The sequence below is a fragment of the Typopeltis vanoorti genome, chromosome 8 (genome assembly GCF_054136105.1).
Source record: "Typopeltis vanoorti isolate ZY-2024b chromosome 8, IOZ_Tvanoo_1.0, whole genome shotgun sequence".
Classification (NCBI taxonomy): Eukaryota; Metazoa; Arthropoda; class Arachnida; order Uropygi; family Thelyphonidae; genus Typopeltis; species Typopeltis vanoorti.
The window spans coordinates 84,567,543-84,587,765 of NC_143556.1; the positions used below are offsets into that span (position 1 = coordinate 84,567,543).

Here is a 20,223-nt window from a genome sequence, read left to right on the forward strand (position 1 = left end):
GCTAGAAATAGTAATAAATTAAATGCATCAGTTCAGTGGGGAATTAATGAGTCTCTTCAATGAAAGGAAGCGATATATTTTCATTAGTAATAACAGTTCTATTTAATGCAACCTAAATCCTTTTTAAGCACTGCAATTTATCTCAACTTGAATGCGCTATGTATTCTAAGCAAGAGTTAATAATTGCCCCTACTTGTGCTTTAAAACTTATTTAGAAATGTAAGTACTGCTGACCAAAATGCATATAGGCTTATTTTTAGTTTTTCTTCTCCTTTTTTTTTAAATTTTCATATACATAAGATTGTGCACTTATTTGTAACACGTAAATTTAAAAATAATGCTTATATATTGCTGCTTTAAATTGAAAATAATATGAATATATCCTGGATTTTTTTCAAAAATATAATTTTTACTAGTTGACTTATTGATATTAATATATTCAGAGAAGCTATCAATGGGATTATTCCATATTATTTTCTATTAACAGTAGCATTGCTTTTCTATTGGCATGATACGATTTTAAAATGTATTGTACACTATTTAACTCAGAGGAAGAAGAAACATATATAAACATATGTTATTTATTCGTCATAATAAAGACTTGGAGCAGCCGTACTTCAGTCGGTATAAGACAAAACTCTTTCTTTGAAAAGGGCTAGGTTCGACTCCCATCTAGGATGAAAAAGCTTTATTTTCAGCTAAACGTAAGTTAACAAATCTCATAGGAGTAGTAGAGTATTTCACCCGCAAACTTGTTGGCTGAGTGGATAGCATATCTGCTCTTCTCACGAATCCCACCTTGGGAGTGGATATCGGTAAACGCCTGCTCTGGACGAGCTTGGCTTGTATAGCTGCTTGAATTTATAAAGCTTAAGGCTTGTCTTTTTTTTTTTTTTTTAAATATGATTTTTCATCCCTTGAACACAGATAGAGTCTCCGTAGCTCAGCTGATACAGACTAGCCCTTTATTTGAAAAGACACTGGTTCGAATTCTGTCTATTAAGTAAGGAACGTTTATGAAGTAAGGAACGTAAGGAACAAGGCTTTTCAATGAAATGCCGAGTTAGATGGTCTCATACGGAGACGAGGGTTTTCCTTCCTGGATTATTTTATCCTCGGTTATTTAACTCGGCCAACCAAACTTGCCGGCCTGGTTAGCTGAGTGGTTAGCGTTTCCGCTCTCTAGACAAGAGACTGCGCGTTCGAATCCCGCCGTGGGCATGGATGTTTGTGATTGTCCTACGAACTTTGTGTGGAAAAGGAATCTGCGACCCTACCACTTATTCTAGCAAGACATCATTGCCAAAACCATGTGAGGTACGACAGTGACCATACGGCGTCTACGGACATCAAATGTGAAAACAAAAAATTATTTTGTTTTCACATTTATAAAATACTACAGCAGAGGAAGGGCAAGCCGGTTGGATTGAATTACCCAAAGCTTCTATTCATGGGACTCAACCCGTCTTAGTCGAATGAAAAATGAATGGGTGGGGAACATACATCTACAGACATAAAATACTTACATTTGGACATGGATGAACAAAGGGAAACCATATTATTCTTAATTACTATTCCCTAGTAAAGTATATATTATTGCTATCTACTAACCATTAGGTTAAGGAAAGAAAAAGAATAAAGACGTGATACTTTTCAAAATAAAAATAAATTATATTTAATGCATTTTTAAAATAATTTTTTGCACTTTTATTGTTCATTTTTGAAAGCTATTTTTAGGGAAAAAAGCACCAATAACTGATGTAACGTTTTTGTAACATTCAAAAGTAAAATAAGCAGCCATTTTCTTTAAAATATTGTTTGACATTTGTTAATTATATTACCATATTCCAAATATGACAAACGTCTGTATATTATACTTAATAAGAAGTTATAATAGTCTTCAATCTATTCATTAATTTAATGCAAAGGAAGATCATAAAATAGTTCCTAGTGCGAAACATTTGTGGGAGGAATTACTTGTTATACGCCATCTCTATAAGTCAGCTAATTTACTGAAGTTCATCTTAACAGAGGTGAGGTCAAAGTAGGAAGCAAATACAGTATTAATTATACTGGAGGCTTAGTTCTCGACAAACAGCTAAGATCAAATTAATGTAACACAAGAGTGGTAAAACTGCTCTCCTGTCGGGCTCAGAGTACTTGGTGAGGTGTCAGGAAACGAGAGGCTAGATTACTTATTTCACTGAATAAAGACTCGCTTTTCCACTCGGATTTAGATTCTCGCACTTCTCCTGACACTTATTAGTCTGAAGTGTTGAGGAGCTGTGGGAGAGTCTAGCAAAACAGTCAACTTATTTGTATGGCATCAAGAAGTTCTAATTGAAATTAGGAATGGTAGACAGCTTCAGATATTTTAGAAAATAACTAACCAAAGAATTGATTACGACTGAATTTCTTAATTTTAATGCTATTTGTCTAAATTAATCATAAATAAACAACTAATAATATCATCTAAATATAAGCCTCTTAAGAGACAGCTATACGGCTTTTCAGCACTTGAAGATATTCCATTGAGAGATAAGATCATCAGCGCTTGAAGATATTCCCTTGAGTTAGATAAGACCATCTAACTCAAGGTGAGTTAGATGGTTGTAGTAAGTGGGTAGAATTTATCTGTCCTAATTTAGCCCATCCTTATTTAGTGATGCTGTTAAATGGGCTCACTGGACATCATGTTTACTCTGATCTGTCGTTAGGAACGACTTGAGAATGCTATCTATATATACCTAACAGTAGTTATCAATTTTGAGTCTCTTATTAGAGACTCAAAATTGATAACTACTGTTAGGTATATATAGATAGCAAGGATTTTTTTATGGATGTCAATCCAACACTGATATACACGTGAGTAACTGTATAGTTAAAAAGCATGTCTCGTATCTCTTTGTAGTACAAATAACGGAATTTAATTTCATTAAAATTCTTGCAAGAATTTTTATAGAATTTTAAAATTTTGCGAGAATTTTCAAGCCTCTCGATATTCGTGTATTTTGTCCTCGCAGAAAATCTCTACGTCTTTCTTCACCAAAACAGCCTTCCTCCACTTAGTTTACTGGGTTACTTAGTTACTTAGTTTACTTAGTTTACTTAGTTTATCAGATCCTTTGCTCTTGTGTTTCTATCTTATTTTGAACAATTTGTAATATCTTCAATTGCCCTTTGAGTTGAAAATAAATCTCATATCATGAACTTGAACAATCTGTCCTTGCTGAACATGCCATCTTTACTTAGTATACAGAGAGTCCTATGGAATAAAACAAAAATATCCTACATAACAGCATATTCCTTATAGAACATCTTTCTAAGGAAACCTTCGAAAGTTATGACGTCATCCAAACTTATATCTGGAGCCTATGTTTTTCTCCCGTATGCGATATCATAGTTTTTTGTTTTTCAATCTACTATTCTTTGATATTTTAATTAGGAATTTAATGACTGCGTATTGCAGAGCATTTCAGAATATTTATGTTAATTTTAGATATCATCTGTTTTTATTTTGATATCATCTGTCTTAATTGTACTGAAAGTGCCTTTGATACACAAGAAAAATTGTAAGCATTAAAGTTATTTAACATCAATTTATTATTCTTTCTTTAATTTTTACGAATAAACCATGTTTCTTATTGCCAGCTTAAAATATTCAACATCGAATGTCAAACACATATTTATAACATGTATGAATTATACATGCGTGTAATTTAAAATTACAGACATAAAACAAAAAATTAGATTGAACATTGTGACATTGAAAACAACAATATTTTTGATAATTCATTAATTTTAATAAATTAGACGCCCTTTTTCGTTCATGTTTTTTCTTACCCGAAAACGTTTAACGCATTTTAGATAAAAAAAAATTCTAATCTGAGCACAATTTTTAATTTGCATTTTTTCAAAGTCAGATAATAACATGATTTGACTCCGGCACCTTTTAAACAGTTTTGTTAAGGATAACACTATTTTCCCCCTTGTCTTCTCTCTTGTCAGATAACAGACAAAATGCGTTGCTGTTCGCTGGAAAAAAGCGAGCTTCAGAATTCGTATTTTATATAAATGCTTAGCAGATGAACATAAAAGTATAGTTCATTTTTGAGAATATTGCTTTTCTTCAGCTAAAAAACAGAATGCCAACAATGCAGACTGGAATTTAATTTCAAGGAGCAGCGAAATCTACACACAATTTTAGAAACCACCCATTCAACAGAATGCTCCGTTACATTACTATGACTGGATTTCTCGACCCTTGACGCTCGAGAAACATAGTTTAAGAAATAAAAATCTCTACGTCACTGTTTTCAGCAATATAAATACTCTTGAAGTACTGATATTCTACAGCTATGATCAACAACAAATGGAGCTCAAAGAATAGTCAATGCAGATATAAATAAAACTTGATAAGGTTTTGGTAGAAATGCGATATTGCACACATTCTTTTGGAATATTTCATAAATGATACATTGATCACATGTCAGTTTTCATCATTTTTTTACATTTATTTTCTCACATGAGACTATGTTTCATGTATCTGATTTTCCATTTCAAAAAATGGAAAAAAACTTAGAATTATTTTTAATGTTGATGGAAACTAGAACATACATTTCCGTAAGTGGAAAGTTTTCGTACCACAGAGTGATATTCGAAATTCAATTAAAATAAAAGTGAAAGCAAAAATATTTAAAGCTTCTGCATATTACAGCTACATACAATCTTCAACGTAGCTGTCAACGGGCAGCAACGTTAAAGTTTGGTTGTTAAATATAATTTAATCATTTGTTTTTATTTTGATATCATCTGTCTTAATTCAAATGTCCCAACTCTAATTTCGAGAATTCGAAAATTAATTATAAACAGTCTACAATCCATTATCAACTATCTACATACATCCAAGCGGGAGCTTACTTTATTTCTAAACTCCGATTTTTGCAATGCGATCAAACGAGTAAGCTATTGAGAATCCTTTAACATCATTACAAAACATTCATATGAACACCTCATAGGTAACTAGAAACTGATATTCTAATATTCTCATTCCCAATGCAGCTCTAGCGCAGAAGGGGAGAATTGTTCTGACTGCCTTTTTTCAAATTCACAAATATACGATATTTACGAAATTTATAATAAAGTACCTTGAAAAAGTATCAGTACTTTTCTTAACTTATAACTTTCTTTTTTTCCCGATATTTTATTATAAATTTCCAAAACATATTTCTAGATGAAAAAACTGCAGGCATAAAGATTATCTGAAGAGAAAACAAAATGAATGTACAAAAAATGATAAAAAAAGGATGAAAAAAAATGAAGGACTAACCCCATTTTATTTTTCATCTTTAGAGATGCCTTCCTTGGGTAAATGACAAAGCACACTACGATGTATTATCCAATGACATGATGAAGATTAAGTCTTAGATTAAAATTAAAGATTTAGGTTATACACGAGATTAAAATAAATAATATATTGAAATAGCAGATTGATATTTCATCGCCGAACTCTGGTAGAGTATGCTTCCTGAAATAAATTATTTGAATAATAGCAGTACGATGCACAAAACGTACTCAAAATTCGTCGCAGATCGAATTAAAATGTACAGCTGAGGAATCGTCGCCTACAGTCACATAATTCAATTCATTACTTATTTAATTACTTCACTTAAAATCATAATCATATCAATATATGATTAAAATTTAAAAATTTTAAATAGAAGTATTTAAATATTGTATGTAAAACTAGCAAGCCACATAGTGAAAGAGTGAAGATTGGTTGCAATTTAGATGCATAAATTTGCTGATATTCATTTATGATGAGAATTAATTTCCCTTTGAAAATCAGTCAACACTGGGAAAACTACAGTAAGAGTATATCACCAGTTAATAAAAATGATATCAGTAAATTAGCCGCCTCTAAACAGCATCCAGCCTTCTGCTTTCTTAGTATTTAGGTTCACTTTTTTTACACTTCACTCGATACAGCAATATGCTTTGATTAGATTTTAGCTGCGTACTGAATTTTTCTTACGTGCAATTTAGTGTACTCCATAGAAATGCATTACTTCTGCAAGCATGTTGGTAGACCGAATAATTTTTAGTTTGGATCAATTTCATTTTCTATTATAAAATGACAACTGCAATAAATCAGTGTTTTCCATCAATGTAATTCGCATTTTAGATTCACTTTACTCTTTTGTTTTCGTCAAACATCGGAATAGCAATCACTCATCACCCCCCCCTTATCATTTTTATTTTGCTTCATTATGTGGGGATTATGTTCTAAAATGCCCCAGTCATATACTATTGAAAAACATGATGATACAGTTGATGGATCCCTGTTTCGAGACTATCAATATATCCTACTGTATTTTGTGCATTTCTAAGATAATAACTGCTTTCAACTGTTATAGAAACTGCCTGATTATGGACTATATTTCGTAATCCCTTATTATTCCCTTAGTTAGCAAAAAGAATCGTAATTCTGTAATGATAATTCACAAGGTCTACTACAATTTCACCTGACAAAGATGGAATCAATTCTTTGTTCGTTATAGAAATCTTTATTCTCTTTTTATTCTTTATAGAATTGTTTATTTCGGGGTTTTTCCTGTATTTCTCTTGCTGGCATGTTAGTATCATGTATAAGTATTTATCCGAATAATATATGCACGTAAACACAAGAAAGATATTTAATTAACCAAATATTTCGTTCTGGAAATAGTAGACCATCTTTAGTGGCACTACAAGAACAGTTTAAAAAAATACAAGGTGGGATACTAACAATAGATCATTTAAAAATAGAACAAGCCGCGTGATGTTATATCACGAAGTATTAAAGGGAATAATTTTAAGCAGAGACATGATTGAAATAAAGGTATTAATTAATAATATTAAATAACATAAAATTAATATGAATTAATGAGTTATCCTGATTAGACTTTCTCAGATTTTTGATATAGATATACAGTCATTCCGATTCAGGTTAGGACGATGGAGTAAGGCCTCTGCGCTTTCTTTGGATAAACGTTCAAATTTATAACGGGATCTACGTATGTAACAGGCGAGTTTTTGACCAAAGGATGTTGTGGTTAGTTTCAATCCCGTGCTGAGCCAATCCAGATTTTTCAGGTTTGTTGTGATGAATGGAGGATTGATGTTCTTGGATTCATTTTTTAAGAGAACGTCCAGTTTGTCCAAAATAGGAGAGATCACAGTTGCAGGGAATTTGATAAACTCCAGGAAGACATATAGTTGAGCGTTTGTCTTTTTTTTTTGTCCTTACTCCATCGTCCTAACCTGAAACGGAATGACTGTATATCTATATCAAAAATCTGGGAAAGTCTAATCAGGATAACTCATTAATTCATATTAATTTTATGTTATTTAATATTATTAATTCATATCTTTATTTCAATCATGTCTCTACTTAAAAATATGCCCTTTAATACTTAGTGATATAACATCACGCGGCTTGTTCTATTTTTAAATGATCTATTGTTAGTATTCCACCTTGTATTTTTTTTTAAAAACTGTTCTTGTAGTGCCACTGAAGATGGTCTGCTATTTCCAGACCGAAATATTTGATTAATTAAATATCTTTCTTGTGTTTACGTGCATATATTATTCAGTCTTTATGTCACAAGTGTCCTTAAAACATCAAATATTTATCCGTTTCTGATGTAGTTATTCTCGTAATATTATCTTTCTTCATTATTTCAGTACATTATTTTTGTACACAGCATTTTAGTGTAAACAGCACGAAGATCTGAAGATCTATTTGTTAATTTATGGATCTCACAAAAATAACAAATAGATATTTAATATACAGTTATGACTTGTTTAGGATAAGATAAGAATAAACGTGAAGAATTGCGCCAAAGAATCCGACTTGAAACTTCTTCTACAGTTATTAACGGGTCCCATAACTGTTCAAAGTGTCCTTTGGATTTCATAATTCCAGGATAAGGCGGTTATTACTGTGTTTATAGCAGACTTTGTATGTGAATTGCATATATTCTCCTGGCAATTTGAATGTGGGATGCGAGTTTCGGCGAGAAAAAAAAAAAAAAACTCTTTCAAGTGAAAAGCCATGATAAAGGTTCTTCAAATCCTAGAGGGCCTTTTCAACTAATGGGCATCGTGGAATCCTACTATTTTAGAACAAATCTATAGAACTGTGTAGGCACAGAGTGGTCTTTGTTTTCTCTCTAAGATCTATACAATTCAACTGGCCGGATAGAAAGTTTTTGGCACGTTTTTTTAACAATTTAAAATGACAATGCAAATAATCGTCCTTTGTTCATTAATTATCATTATTATTTTAATATTTACAAAATATAAATATCAAATTATAGAAATTTGAGATTTATATTTTTATACTATTCTCTAAACGCCAGTAGCGTCCAGAAAAGGTAGGAAATCCATAGAGACAAATATGGTATTTCTCTTTAATTAAATAAATTGCACTTTTGGGATTTTTTTTAAGTAAAAGAAATTTAGAGTAACAAGGATATTGAGAAGATCCAAGTCCGCGAATATTTAAGTGATTTCTGAGTATCTGAAAGTATCTCGATGGCTATTATTTTTACTTTAAATTTTAACCCAAGTTAATCTCATCAACTTTTGTACAGCATAACTAAGTCATTACTATCCTGAGAGGAGTCTGTAGATAGTAGATATTTTTGATCTCCTAGAGTACAACCGCCATCTTTATTAATTAGAGTCCTAAAGTGATTTCTTATAGTTGGTTTCTAGAAAAATGTATCGGGTAGGCCACCTAATGGAGCTAATATTGATTGTGAGATATTTACAAACTTTCATCAATGGGATTCATATAAGGTAACCGCCCCCCCCCTCCCCATCGGTGAAAGTTTATCGAAGACCTTTCATCGTCGGACCTTCTTAGATCAGAAATATGTAAATCATTGCGATTGCAGTGAGACGTATCTGGCTATTAATGTCCTCAAATTAAAAAATATCATACAAATCAATTTAGATGCAAATGATATACCCCACATAATGATTAGTTTCCAGAAGGTGATAATTGTATGGAATATATTATCATACAGTATCATATTTCAGCTTGCAACACAAACTGAATTTTTTTTTATTCTTTTATTTTCTTTATCGCCCGAGCATGCACGCACGCACGCACACATACACACACACACACTCACACACGTGCGCGCGCGCGCGCGCTGACCAAAGCCAAGCGAAAATACAATGCAAAAATTAGTTCTTGTCCGCTATTTTCTATAATTGTTTCAATTAATATTAATGGATGTGAATGCTAATATCGTTGATGTTTGATAAGCATTAAGGAAACTATCAACCGGGTATCTGAAAAATATCAGTGTGTGATATATCCTTCATATATCATACACTGATAAATAAACTAGAGAATAGACACAATAATGTGTCTAATCTCTAGTTTATTTATTTTTAATACGAAAACAGAAGACTTGTGTGTGTGTCGATAAGTAATAAAGACATGAAATACAAAATATGCATTTTATCCCCAAAAATGAAATACGGGAATTTAAACTTGACATATTTATAGGATATCCATCAGACAGGGTTAAAATATCTTCTGCGCTTGAGGACAAAATGGTAGGATTATTCGATATTACTAATATATATATACATATATATATTAGTAATATTATTCGATATTACTAATATATATGTATACTAATACTTGAAAAACCGGTTTAACACATGTAAGAGATATTATAAGTTATTAATTATAATAAATTTGTCATATTAGAAAATAAGAATAATTTTTTTATTCTAGACCTTCTTAAGAAGATCCCAAGACAGAAACACCTGTAGACAGAGAGAGAGAGAGAGGGAGAGAGAGAGAGAGAGAGAGAGAGAGAGAGAGAGAGAGAGAGAGAGAGAGAGAGAGAGAGAGAGAGAGAGAGAGAGAGAGAATATGTTAGGACTGTCACCTTCATAGTGCCCTAACACTCTACATAGGTTACGGGTAAAGAAGAAGAAATTTCTCTTGCTTGTGTTCAACTTTTTTTGTCCATAAAATCTAATCAATATGTATCAATGGGCAGTGTTATCTGTTGACTATTCAGTAACGCAGTGGCGATAACTAAAATTCTAATCTTTTATAATTCTCAGCGCATTGATTTCTTATTTCCTTCTCATTCATCTCTTCCTCTCTTTATATAGTTCAAATCTGTTGTTACGTTTTTGATTCACTTTTAGGGGGCATTCATGCATGTTTTAATCTTGTAATTATTCTGATATAACAACTATTTACATTTCGAAAATACACCTATTATTTGAAAATGAAAGCTTGAAATTCAAAACTTTACACAACGTTGAAAACTCTTTGAAAGATAAACAATTATACTAGTTATTTTCTGAGAAATAAAAAAAAAAGAAAAGAATTATGAAAATCTTTCAGGCGTATTTGTTTTATGGGCAATAAAGTTTCTGTTGCACATACAAAACAGATAAGGTGCACCAAATGGATGGTTCATTATTGCGTTGTCGTAAAATTCTTATGCTTACCCATTTCACCACTGCTTCATGGATAATGTTCGTTTTGTACCATACAGGAGAACATAAAATTTTGTAGTTATGGACTATGCGTTGTTTGCTTTTAAACATGAGATCAGCCTGGTGATTATAGTGTTTCGAATATGAAAAATAAATTCAGCAATTAAAACATCGGGCGATTTGAAAACAACTCTAATGACTTTATATGTAGACGTGATTTATGTTGCCAAATCTGTTCGAAGCATGAAAATTTATGATAGAATACGGATACAGATATTGCATTAATAACTTTATAACTCAAAGCTAATGTTACAAATCTGGACAATAATCTGTAAGCAATTAATTTTTTTTTAATCTACGAATACTTGACAGATAATTACAACGTAATAATATTTTAATGAGTATAATTTTGTCCTTTTTTCACGAAAGCAAAGTCAGTGTTTGGAAGTCAAGTTTATAGACATGGGAAAAAGCACGCATTTTTCTATACTTGAGTATAATATTTCCATTTATTCCCAGCATAGAAACAAGGTAGATTTTCGAGTTTTTATAGAGGAGAAGTTATTTCTTTTTAATAGAACTTCTGAACTCCAATTTGAAGGGTTTTTTTACTGTTCATCTATTTCAAGCAGACCTTTGTATCTCTAATTTTAAAATTTTAGAGATACAAAGTGGAGATTCGAGTGGAGATCCGAGTGGAGAGCCTTCGTAGCTCATTTGGTATAGACGAAGCCCTTTGGTCGGAAAGACCTGGGTTCGTTTGGGATGGGTTCCGTCTATGATGTGAGGAGCCTTTATCTGGTCTGTTTCTACTAAAGGTGAGTTAACTGGTCTCATAACTAAGTAGATTGTCGAGTTCTTCGTCTCTCAGAACAGGCAAACCGGCCCCGTTCGTGAATATAAAGTCGTGAATATGTGGAAGTGATGGTGTTCTCACCACACGTCGTTACGCCCGTAGTCAACTATGAGCCACATCATGGTGGCCAACCTCCTGGATAGGAGATGACACAAGAATGAGAATGGCATTCCGAGTGGAACTTCTGTTATTTGAAATTAAATTTAAAAAAAAAATAATGTTTCACTATTTCGAGTGGACCTTATGATCTTATAATTTAATACAGTTTGATTTGTTAAACTATTTCTAGTAGAACTACTAATCAATCTGAAAATTTAATCTAGTTCTGTAATGAATTTAATTTATCAAAGCACCTCTTGGGAAAATAGTAGGGAAGAGGGAACAAATGAAAGAGATAATGAGAAGTAAGTATTCTACTCTGCTTCCTCATTATGTTAGCAACCTCTCTGTCCTGACAATAAGCAGAGCAACTTTTCTCAACTTGCGCGTGATGCTGCTTCAGAATACCTACTTTCCTTTGAGTTTTAGCAATCGTAAGATATCTCTCTGTCCACTTCGGAAATAGTGATTTCAAATTAGCATCGGTAATGCTTGAGTCTATTTATCTACGCATTCACTATGTAATTTATGATGCAGTTTTTTTTTTATTTAATTATTCAGAATACGTTAGGATATTTTTGGTATTTTTCTTTTTTTTTAAAAGAATGACTGTTCCCTTGCTCTTTCTAAAGGGAATTTATATATGATGCTAAAGATAAATGTGTGACTTAAAGAAGGAGCACATCGATGAGGCAAGTGGATTCAGCCTATATCCACCTACTTTACATATCAGTATGAAGAACATAAAAGGAAATGCATAAGAAGATTACTGATGCGGGAGAGGAAGAGAGGAGTAAATACATACGACGGAAATCCACATAGAAGAAAAACGCATTCGCTTTCGTTGATTAAACTGACCAAGTATCATTATAGACAAACTGACGTCGGATACATGATCCTGTGAATATTTTATAGCAGCGATCGAAAACTTAGGCTTAACATATCTTTTGTAAGTATAATGAAATAGCTCATGCCGACAGTATTTCGAAGTAGAACTTTATGCTAACCAGATCATTTGTTTACGTGACACTCGTTTGTATTAGCATAACACTTGATTAAATAATAACTTCAGAATAGAATTAGCGGAGAAAGAGAAAGATAGAGTAATTCAGTTCTTCTAACTTCGGCAAAATGCACAATCAATTGTGGACCATTCTAACTAACGAAATTAAGGCTACTGTTATTATTTGTGAGTTTCGATTAAAAGAAGTAATATCTTCAAGATGACTCGAATATGATCAATTCAATAGCGATATTTTTGACAGATTCTGCGTTTAGTTAATGCACATAGTTTAAATAAAATAAATGACTAAATACGATTGAACAATTTATTTAAATTTTTCATTTATTTATTTATTTTTCATTTCTTATAAATATACGAATAAAATATTTCACATTTGCTAATATATACTTCTATACTAAAATTTATGCGTCCGCTATACAATTTCAATGCGACACAGGCTAAAACTACTTGCTCTTGTCAACTTGTATTTTCTGTCTAGCTCCTCAGGATCCATATAACTGTCAAATTACCGAAATTGTTAAATATTACCAACAAAGGGATTTATGCAGACACCTCAATTCGAAGATTTCTTCCTTCAGTCGTAGTAACAAATATCAAAACCAGATCATTAGATTCAATTAGAGTCAACAACACTTGATCTTGGATTTATGGTGTCAGAAATTGGTGTCTTACCCTCATCATCTGGATTACTTTGATCAATTCTAAGTTTATAAGAGTGCTTACCAAAACCCAATTATAGCAATTTTCTAAGTTCTGATTCACCATCTAAATGTAATGAAAGTTCTATATATTATATTTGGTCTTAATAAACGCTAATTGAATTGACACGTGATTTCCAGAAGCAGTACGATCATCCATTATTTCCTTGGCTATTTCTCATATCATGGTGTTACCAACTAATTCCTTAAAGATATATACAGTATGTTGTCTTATTTATGACAGCTTTTCAATAATGTCAAAAATTTAACCATTTTTCTAATTATGATTTTTAATTAATTCTGAATAGATATTATTCATTCTGCTATTAATTATAGAGCGACAAATTAATTTTACATAATATAAATGGTGTTACGAATAAAAATTTCATTTAGGTTTTATGTTTTGGGTCAAATACATCCAATTTCTAATAATTTTTCAGAACTGCCTGGAACCACGTGATGAGGAGAATCTTCCAAGTGTGTCCGATGAAAATCAAACAATTCACGTTAAAACCCAACGGACCCTCAGAAAAATCTCGTGGCCAGTTCAAAACATAACAATTTATTGCATAGTGAATTATCAGGGCAAATTAATTGATTTTATTCTCGGTACTACTTCAATACAAAAATACTTTAATTTCATAAAGGATATAAGAGATAAGATACTTCTAATTCTTATAATAAATATACTTTCTATGAAACTAAACGAAATATATTCTCAATTTCAGTATTTTCAGAGTATATACAATTATAGTAGATTGTTCTTTGTACTTGTGGAAGCAAAATGTATCCATTTAATATATACATTTGTAATAATACAGCGATAAATGCTACAGTTGTTCCACGTCTTAATGTCAGAATGATTACGAAGATATTTTCGAGCATATTTCAGTTAAATATATCAAATTAATAAAAAGCAAACTATAAAATTAAGAACTTGCAGGGATTTTGAAGGCCTTTATTTTTAACTCAATGATTAACATTTACGACTAAAATTTGCTACAAACTAATCAAATTTTGAATCCCTGATAATAATTCGTTTCATCCATCTCTTCCTTTCCATCAGATCTAATATTAAATATCATTAATAACAGGTTCACGTGAATAATCGCTTTCCTTTCAAAGCGTATATTCTCAAATATCTTAAAACTAAACTTAAAATCATGGCCATTGATTATTGTTTTTATTTTTATTTTTTATTTTATGATTGTTGAATTATTATTACTATAGTAAAATAAACGGAAGTGAATTTACATTCATAAAATATATCTTAATTAATAATTCAACTAAATCAAAAATTCGAGATTTTCCACAACTTACGGTCATTTCTGTTTTCTAATAATCGGGTCATCATAAAAGCTTCACTTGTGTTTCAATGAGCTGCACATTGCAGTGAAGAAGAATTATTCACAATTAATATTTTTTTTCACGCATTTATTCTGATTTTTTTAAAAAATGACGCTGATGTTCAACTGCACTCTGAAATCCTAACAGTCATTTAATGTGCCAAGTAAGCAAATATAGCTTAAGATTCCCATCACTAATTCTAACTGGCCTTAGCAAAATTACGAAATATGTCTAGCAGGAAGTGGGATAATTGTGAAACTAGAATTATGCAAATTCCTGGCATAATTCCTCCTTCCCTAAAATTTGCATGGAAAACATATTAAGTCGCCTCAGCATAAATGAAGAGATTAGAGATAACAGTATATTAAACGATTAATGCAGCAAATATAGCCATTTCGTAATGGATTATTAAAGTACCTGCTCTAAACATCTAAAATTATGTGAAATTGCGAAGTACAGAATTTCACTACTTTTATAACGAAGAATGATATCACTATGGTTGGATTGTGCGTTATTTTTATAAATAATAAGTGAACAAATAAATAAATAAATATATCAATCAAATTTTACAGATATTGACGAAGTTCTATTTTTAGCCGTGCTTTTATATTGCCACACCTGTTTTAAAAAAATATTAAAATATTTCTTAATGAAAACTGGGTCATTGTTGAGATCAGTGAATTTAATCCACCGTGAGATGCGGTGATTAATACTATCCTTGGAGGGTAATGGATGGCAATGCTGTAGCCAATGAAGTTCCAACTGAGACTCGGCTATTGCTGTTACCCTCCTGCCATGATCACAGCTTTAATAGCTCAATAAAATCTTATCCCTACACTGTCCTCTACAGATAACGGGGAAGATGAAAAGCATTCTTGCTTCGCCCCTTTAAGCCAGTCCTTATAAGGATGTTGAGATCAGATTAACTACCTTAGGCAATCAAATCGCACAATTATAATAGATTAATATTTTTACTGAAATGAACATTTCATTTACTTAAAATGAATGAAGCGTATATAAAATATAAAAATAGAGACATTTTTATAAAAAGCAGCAGTAATCACACTAGATTTATCCATTTTGTTTCAATGGTTAATTCTTCTTACCCACAAAAGGTTACAAACCTACAATTGTATGAATATTTCTATAGAGAACAAGCGTAGTTTTAATTTATTTATTGTTTTATTTATTAAAATTTTTTTCTAAGTTCCTTTAAGTCTCCAAATAAGCAGGATGTTGGTTCCCACTGCGTAGTGAAAAAACCAGAGTGCTTTTTACAGAGACTGGGAAAAGAAAGTTCTTGATAGTGGAATGCTTTATTGTTAAACTTAAAATAAGCTGATTTAAGTAATTAAAAATAAATCAGAAATATATAATGAAAAAAATACTTTTTTAAAAGGAAATTAAATTTGAATATGGAATGAAACTGCTAATTTGCAATGTTTGATTTTTAATTCTTTAAGGATAGGAAATTTGCATTTTTTTTTAAAGTTACCGATAACAGATTCATCAAGACTGGAACACAAGACAGTTCCAGTGTATGTGTGAATGCGTGCGTGTTTAGGATGATTTATCCGTTTCTTATATAGAATATTGTCAACTGCATTTCTATTAAAAAATTCTTTAAAGAAGAAAACAAAAATTGAGAGGAAATCCAAAATTATCCATTTAGGATTCTGTATTTTTAATTAATTTGCAGTGGAAGCCTCCTAATACCAACTCGAGTCCTAGAGTAGTATTTATATTTGCAAAAACTGGTTGGATTTCGAATATGTATGAAGGACATTCCTAATGAAAACGTACTGAATAGTTTAGAGAATAATGTTCATCCCTCATGTGATATGTTTGTGGTGGCTAAAATTTGTGCTAAGAAATCCTATTATTATTTAGAAATACACTGAGACGAGGAGTGGTAAGATAGTGAAGAAAGTGTATTCTGTCAATCGTGTGTTTTAGGAACGCTTCTATTTTCCTTGGGGGGGGAAGTAAAATCGAGTTTTTAGGCAAATGTATTCCGATATCTCTGTATGGCATCAATAGCAAAAGAAAAGATCTTGGAAATGTTCCTGATCTTCAATATGGGATTCTAAACCATACTGATATTTTCATTAAGTTATGGAGACTCTCATTGGATGCAGACTAAGATTCTAGCAATGTATTAGTATTCTTCCACAGTATTAGTACAATAGAGACTGTGACAAATTTTTTTTGGTATTTTTTGCATATCCAAAAGTTCTAGTTTTATGTCTCCGTTTCACGAATTATTGTTATTGGACACAAAGAAAAACAAACTAAATCGGAGAAGAAAATGATTAATAATTCCAATTACACTGGGGATTATTTTCAAGAGAAATAACACAAACTCAGGAAATATAGATGCAAATTAACCGTTAGACTTACATAGATAAACAAAATTTAATGAAATTGCAAACCTATTGTCTGTTAGGAATATATTTTCTAGGAATATTTGATATGTGGTGCCACATATATGTTTAGAGATGCGAAAGATGTCACAGGAATTTGTTGTAGTTTTTTCCCAACTTTTTTCTCATAGCGAAGAAAGTTTGATTGATTTTTGATATCAATATAAAGAATAATGAATATATAATAATGAATTTTGAAATGATTCAAGGTTGGTGCAAAAAGCCTCTTACTAAACCTAAAATACCCTACTTTTAACTGTAAGCATATAGTTCGAGAGAAGTGATATTTTTCTATACCTATAGGATCGATTATTATTATATTAATGTATTTTATCTTTTTCCATTCTCTCCTCCCCCAAAACACTGCTTGCTTCTGTTTAACCGTGCATTATCTATCTATTTAGAGTGTCTTACATATTATAGAAGCAGAAAAATGTCTAGAATCCAATGTTATTATTATGATTACTATTATTCATACATCAAAGTTTTATTATATTATATCCTTACATGGTCTTTTTATACTCTTATATATGCAGGTATTTTAATGACAGAGTACTATTAACTTATAGATAACATAAAATAATATTTAGGTTATTTTAATAATTAACATATATTTTATTTTAATTAGAAGAATTTTAAGAATATTATTTTTTTCTTCCTTAGCATGAAGGACACCATAAACTATATTAAATACTAAATTATTATATATAAACATCAGGTTGATAATATATCTATTTATCCCTATGATCAACAGACAAAGTAAACTGGACACGCAAACAAAATTAACAATTTACTAGATGGTAATTCGAACGGTTATCACTTACGCATTCCCAGCATGGAGCCACACCGCTAATTCAAACATTCTACAACTTCAGAGATTACAGAATAAGTGCCTGAGGATGATTCTGGATGCCCCTTGGTTTATAATCCAGATCCATAGAGAAGTTAATATCCCTTATATCTCTTCCTTTCTCATAAATCTAGCTGAGAAGTTCTTTACCAAGACAAGTAACCATCTAAACCCGTTAATCAAAGAAGCCTCCGAATATAATGAAGCAGAAATCAACAAATATAAAAGACCAAAGTCTATCCTAAGTTCAGCTGAACACAACTAACTTCACTGCCTACAATGGGCGAGCATATAGCTCACTAACACTCCATTCAAAGTTCTTTCATTACAAGACAAAGAAGAATATGAAAAGCAATTTTGCTTCACCCATCTAGCCAGAAATGTTAATGTTAAATGTTATAATATATTTATATAAATATAAATAACATATATAAATAAACATTATATATAAACAATAAACAAAAATACAAATTATGTGACTTCGAAAGACGCACAAGTTTGAGCACAGATGTTGGAAGTACTGTATTTTAAAATATCGAAAACACTTCTAAAATGTTTTTTTTTCACTTCGCTTTCTCCTAGCACGATATTTATGAAAAGAAATCACGCCCCGTTTACATCATAAATCAAGTAAGTACCATCTTTTGTCACTTTCATTACAATTCTCATTTCTCGAGTTGCATCCTCTCCATCGCATTTTAATACCTCTCATAAGTAATTGTCATTAATTCAACTTCTAGACGAAAACAAGTTTTTAAAGACTTACATGTACGAGCAATTTTAAAAGGATCGTTACTATCAAGAACTTCAATTACTGGATCCACTTTGAACCTAGCTTGGCTATCATTGGTGTTATGTAGGTACAGTGCAAATTTGAATGCAGTCTGCATTTCTTCAGATCCTGGTGTAAATATTGCTCCTGTAATAAAACAAAAACCGATGATTAACTTCTGAAATGAATATCAACTCCACATCCTACATTTCATTTCATTTAATTTCATTTAAGGAAATTTAATTTAATTTCATTTAAGAAAATAATTTAATTTTAATTTTCTGATATCATTTAGTTCCTTATAAGAACTGGCTTAAAGGGGCGAAGCAAGAATGCTTTTCATTTTCCCCGTTATCTGTATACACCTCAATACACCTTAGGGATAAGGTGTATTTAGCTATTAAAGCTCTGATTATCTGTAGAGGACAGTGTAGGGATACGGTGTATTGAGCTATTAAAGCTCTGATCATGGCAGTAGGGTAACAGCAATGGCCAAGCCTCAGTTAGAACTTCATGGGCTACAGCATTGCCATCCATTACCCTCCAAAGGTATTAATCACCGCATCTCACGGTCGATCTCATGTTCGTCCCATTCATTTAGTTCTGAAAAGAACTGGGCGATGGACTGAGTCCTTGAATCTTTATCCCGTCATCTGAATGAAGAAAATATGTGTGGATGGTGTTATTGAGCTAAAAGCTCTAGTCATGACTGGGTAACGGCAATAGCCGAGCCTCAGTTAAAGCTTCATTGGCTACAGCATTGCCATCCGTTACCCTTAAAGGGTATTAATCACCGCATGCAGTAAACAAATGGGTGCCATAATTTAAATATATTTTATAATCTTTTCAACTAAAATATTTAAAAACAAAATTAATTATCTATGTATACCAATAAAGTTGCACAAATTTTTCATATCTATCATTTTAAGGAGTTCTATATTTCATACATCACTGTTCATATCAAGCAAGCACAGTATATACAATTTACTCCATAATCATTGACTACGTAGTCATTTTTAAATTTGTCCCTGGTCACCATATTTTTTAACCGAAAATAGAATAATTACTATTTGTTTAGCATATTATTTATTCCCTTATAACGGATCACACTGAGTAGGTTTATTTTGGATAGCAAAGTAGTGTTTAAATTAAAAATGAGATAGCGTATTGGGTGCTTTGCTTTATAGGATCATTGTTTTGTTTTGTTTTAAATTGATGGTAGGCAGAGTTCTTTCTACTTAAAAAAATTGGATAACTCAGAGATAAAAACGAATATCTAAGTTTTGAATGTAAATATATCTGTTTCATTTTCTAATTTAGTACGTATGAATGAGTAAATGCTGCTGATTTGCTGAAGGTCCAAAAGTTAATGACATTTGGAAATTTCTCAGGATCGAATAAAACTGACTGGCTGCCGTTAATGACATTACTATCGCATTAACGCCTAATAGCTAATTCGTATAATAAAGATATACTGCTTAAATTAATTTCTGAGAGACTTTGGTAATAACTGAGAAGGAAACAAGGGAAATTATTAACATAAATGAAGCCATAATGACCATTTCGAGGCTGAATATAATCATATAACTTTCACTGCATGAGTGATTTAGATGCAAGTTTAGATGTGAAATGA

The 20,223-nt window shown here is 31.4% G+C and overlaps 1 protein-coding gene across 1 annotated transcript in view; it reads right to left on the minus strand.

The window, feature by feature from the left end:
- LOC150104172 (glutamate receptor 1-like) overlaps positions 1-19,513 on the minus strand; it is a 509,694-nt gene extending 490,181 nt beyond the window's left edge. Inside the window, exons 1-2 of the mRNA XM_090396414.1 lie at positions 19,480-19,513; positions 18,585-18,737 (exon numbers count right to left, since the gene is read on the minus strand). Coding sequence (XP_090252540.1) covers positions 18,585-18,737; positions 19,480-19,513 — 187 coding nt within the window. The remainder of the gene's footprint in view (positions 1-18,584; positions 18,738-19,479) is intronic.
- Positions 19,514-20,223: the final 710 nt, after the last annotated feature.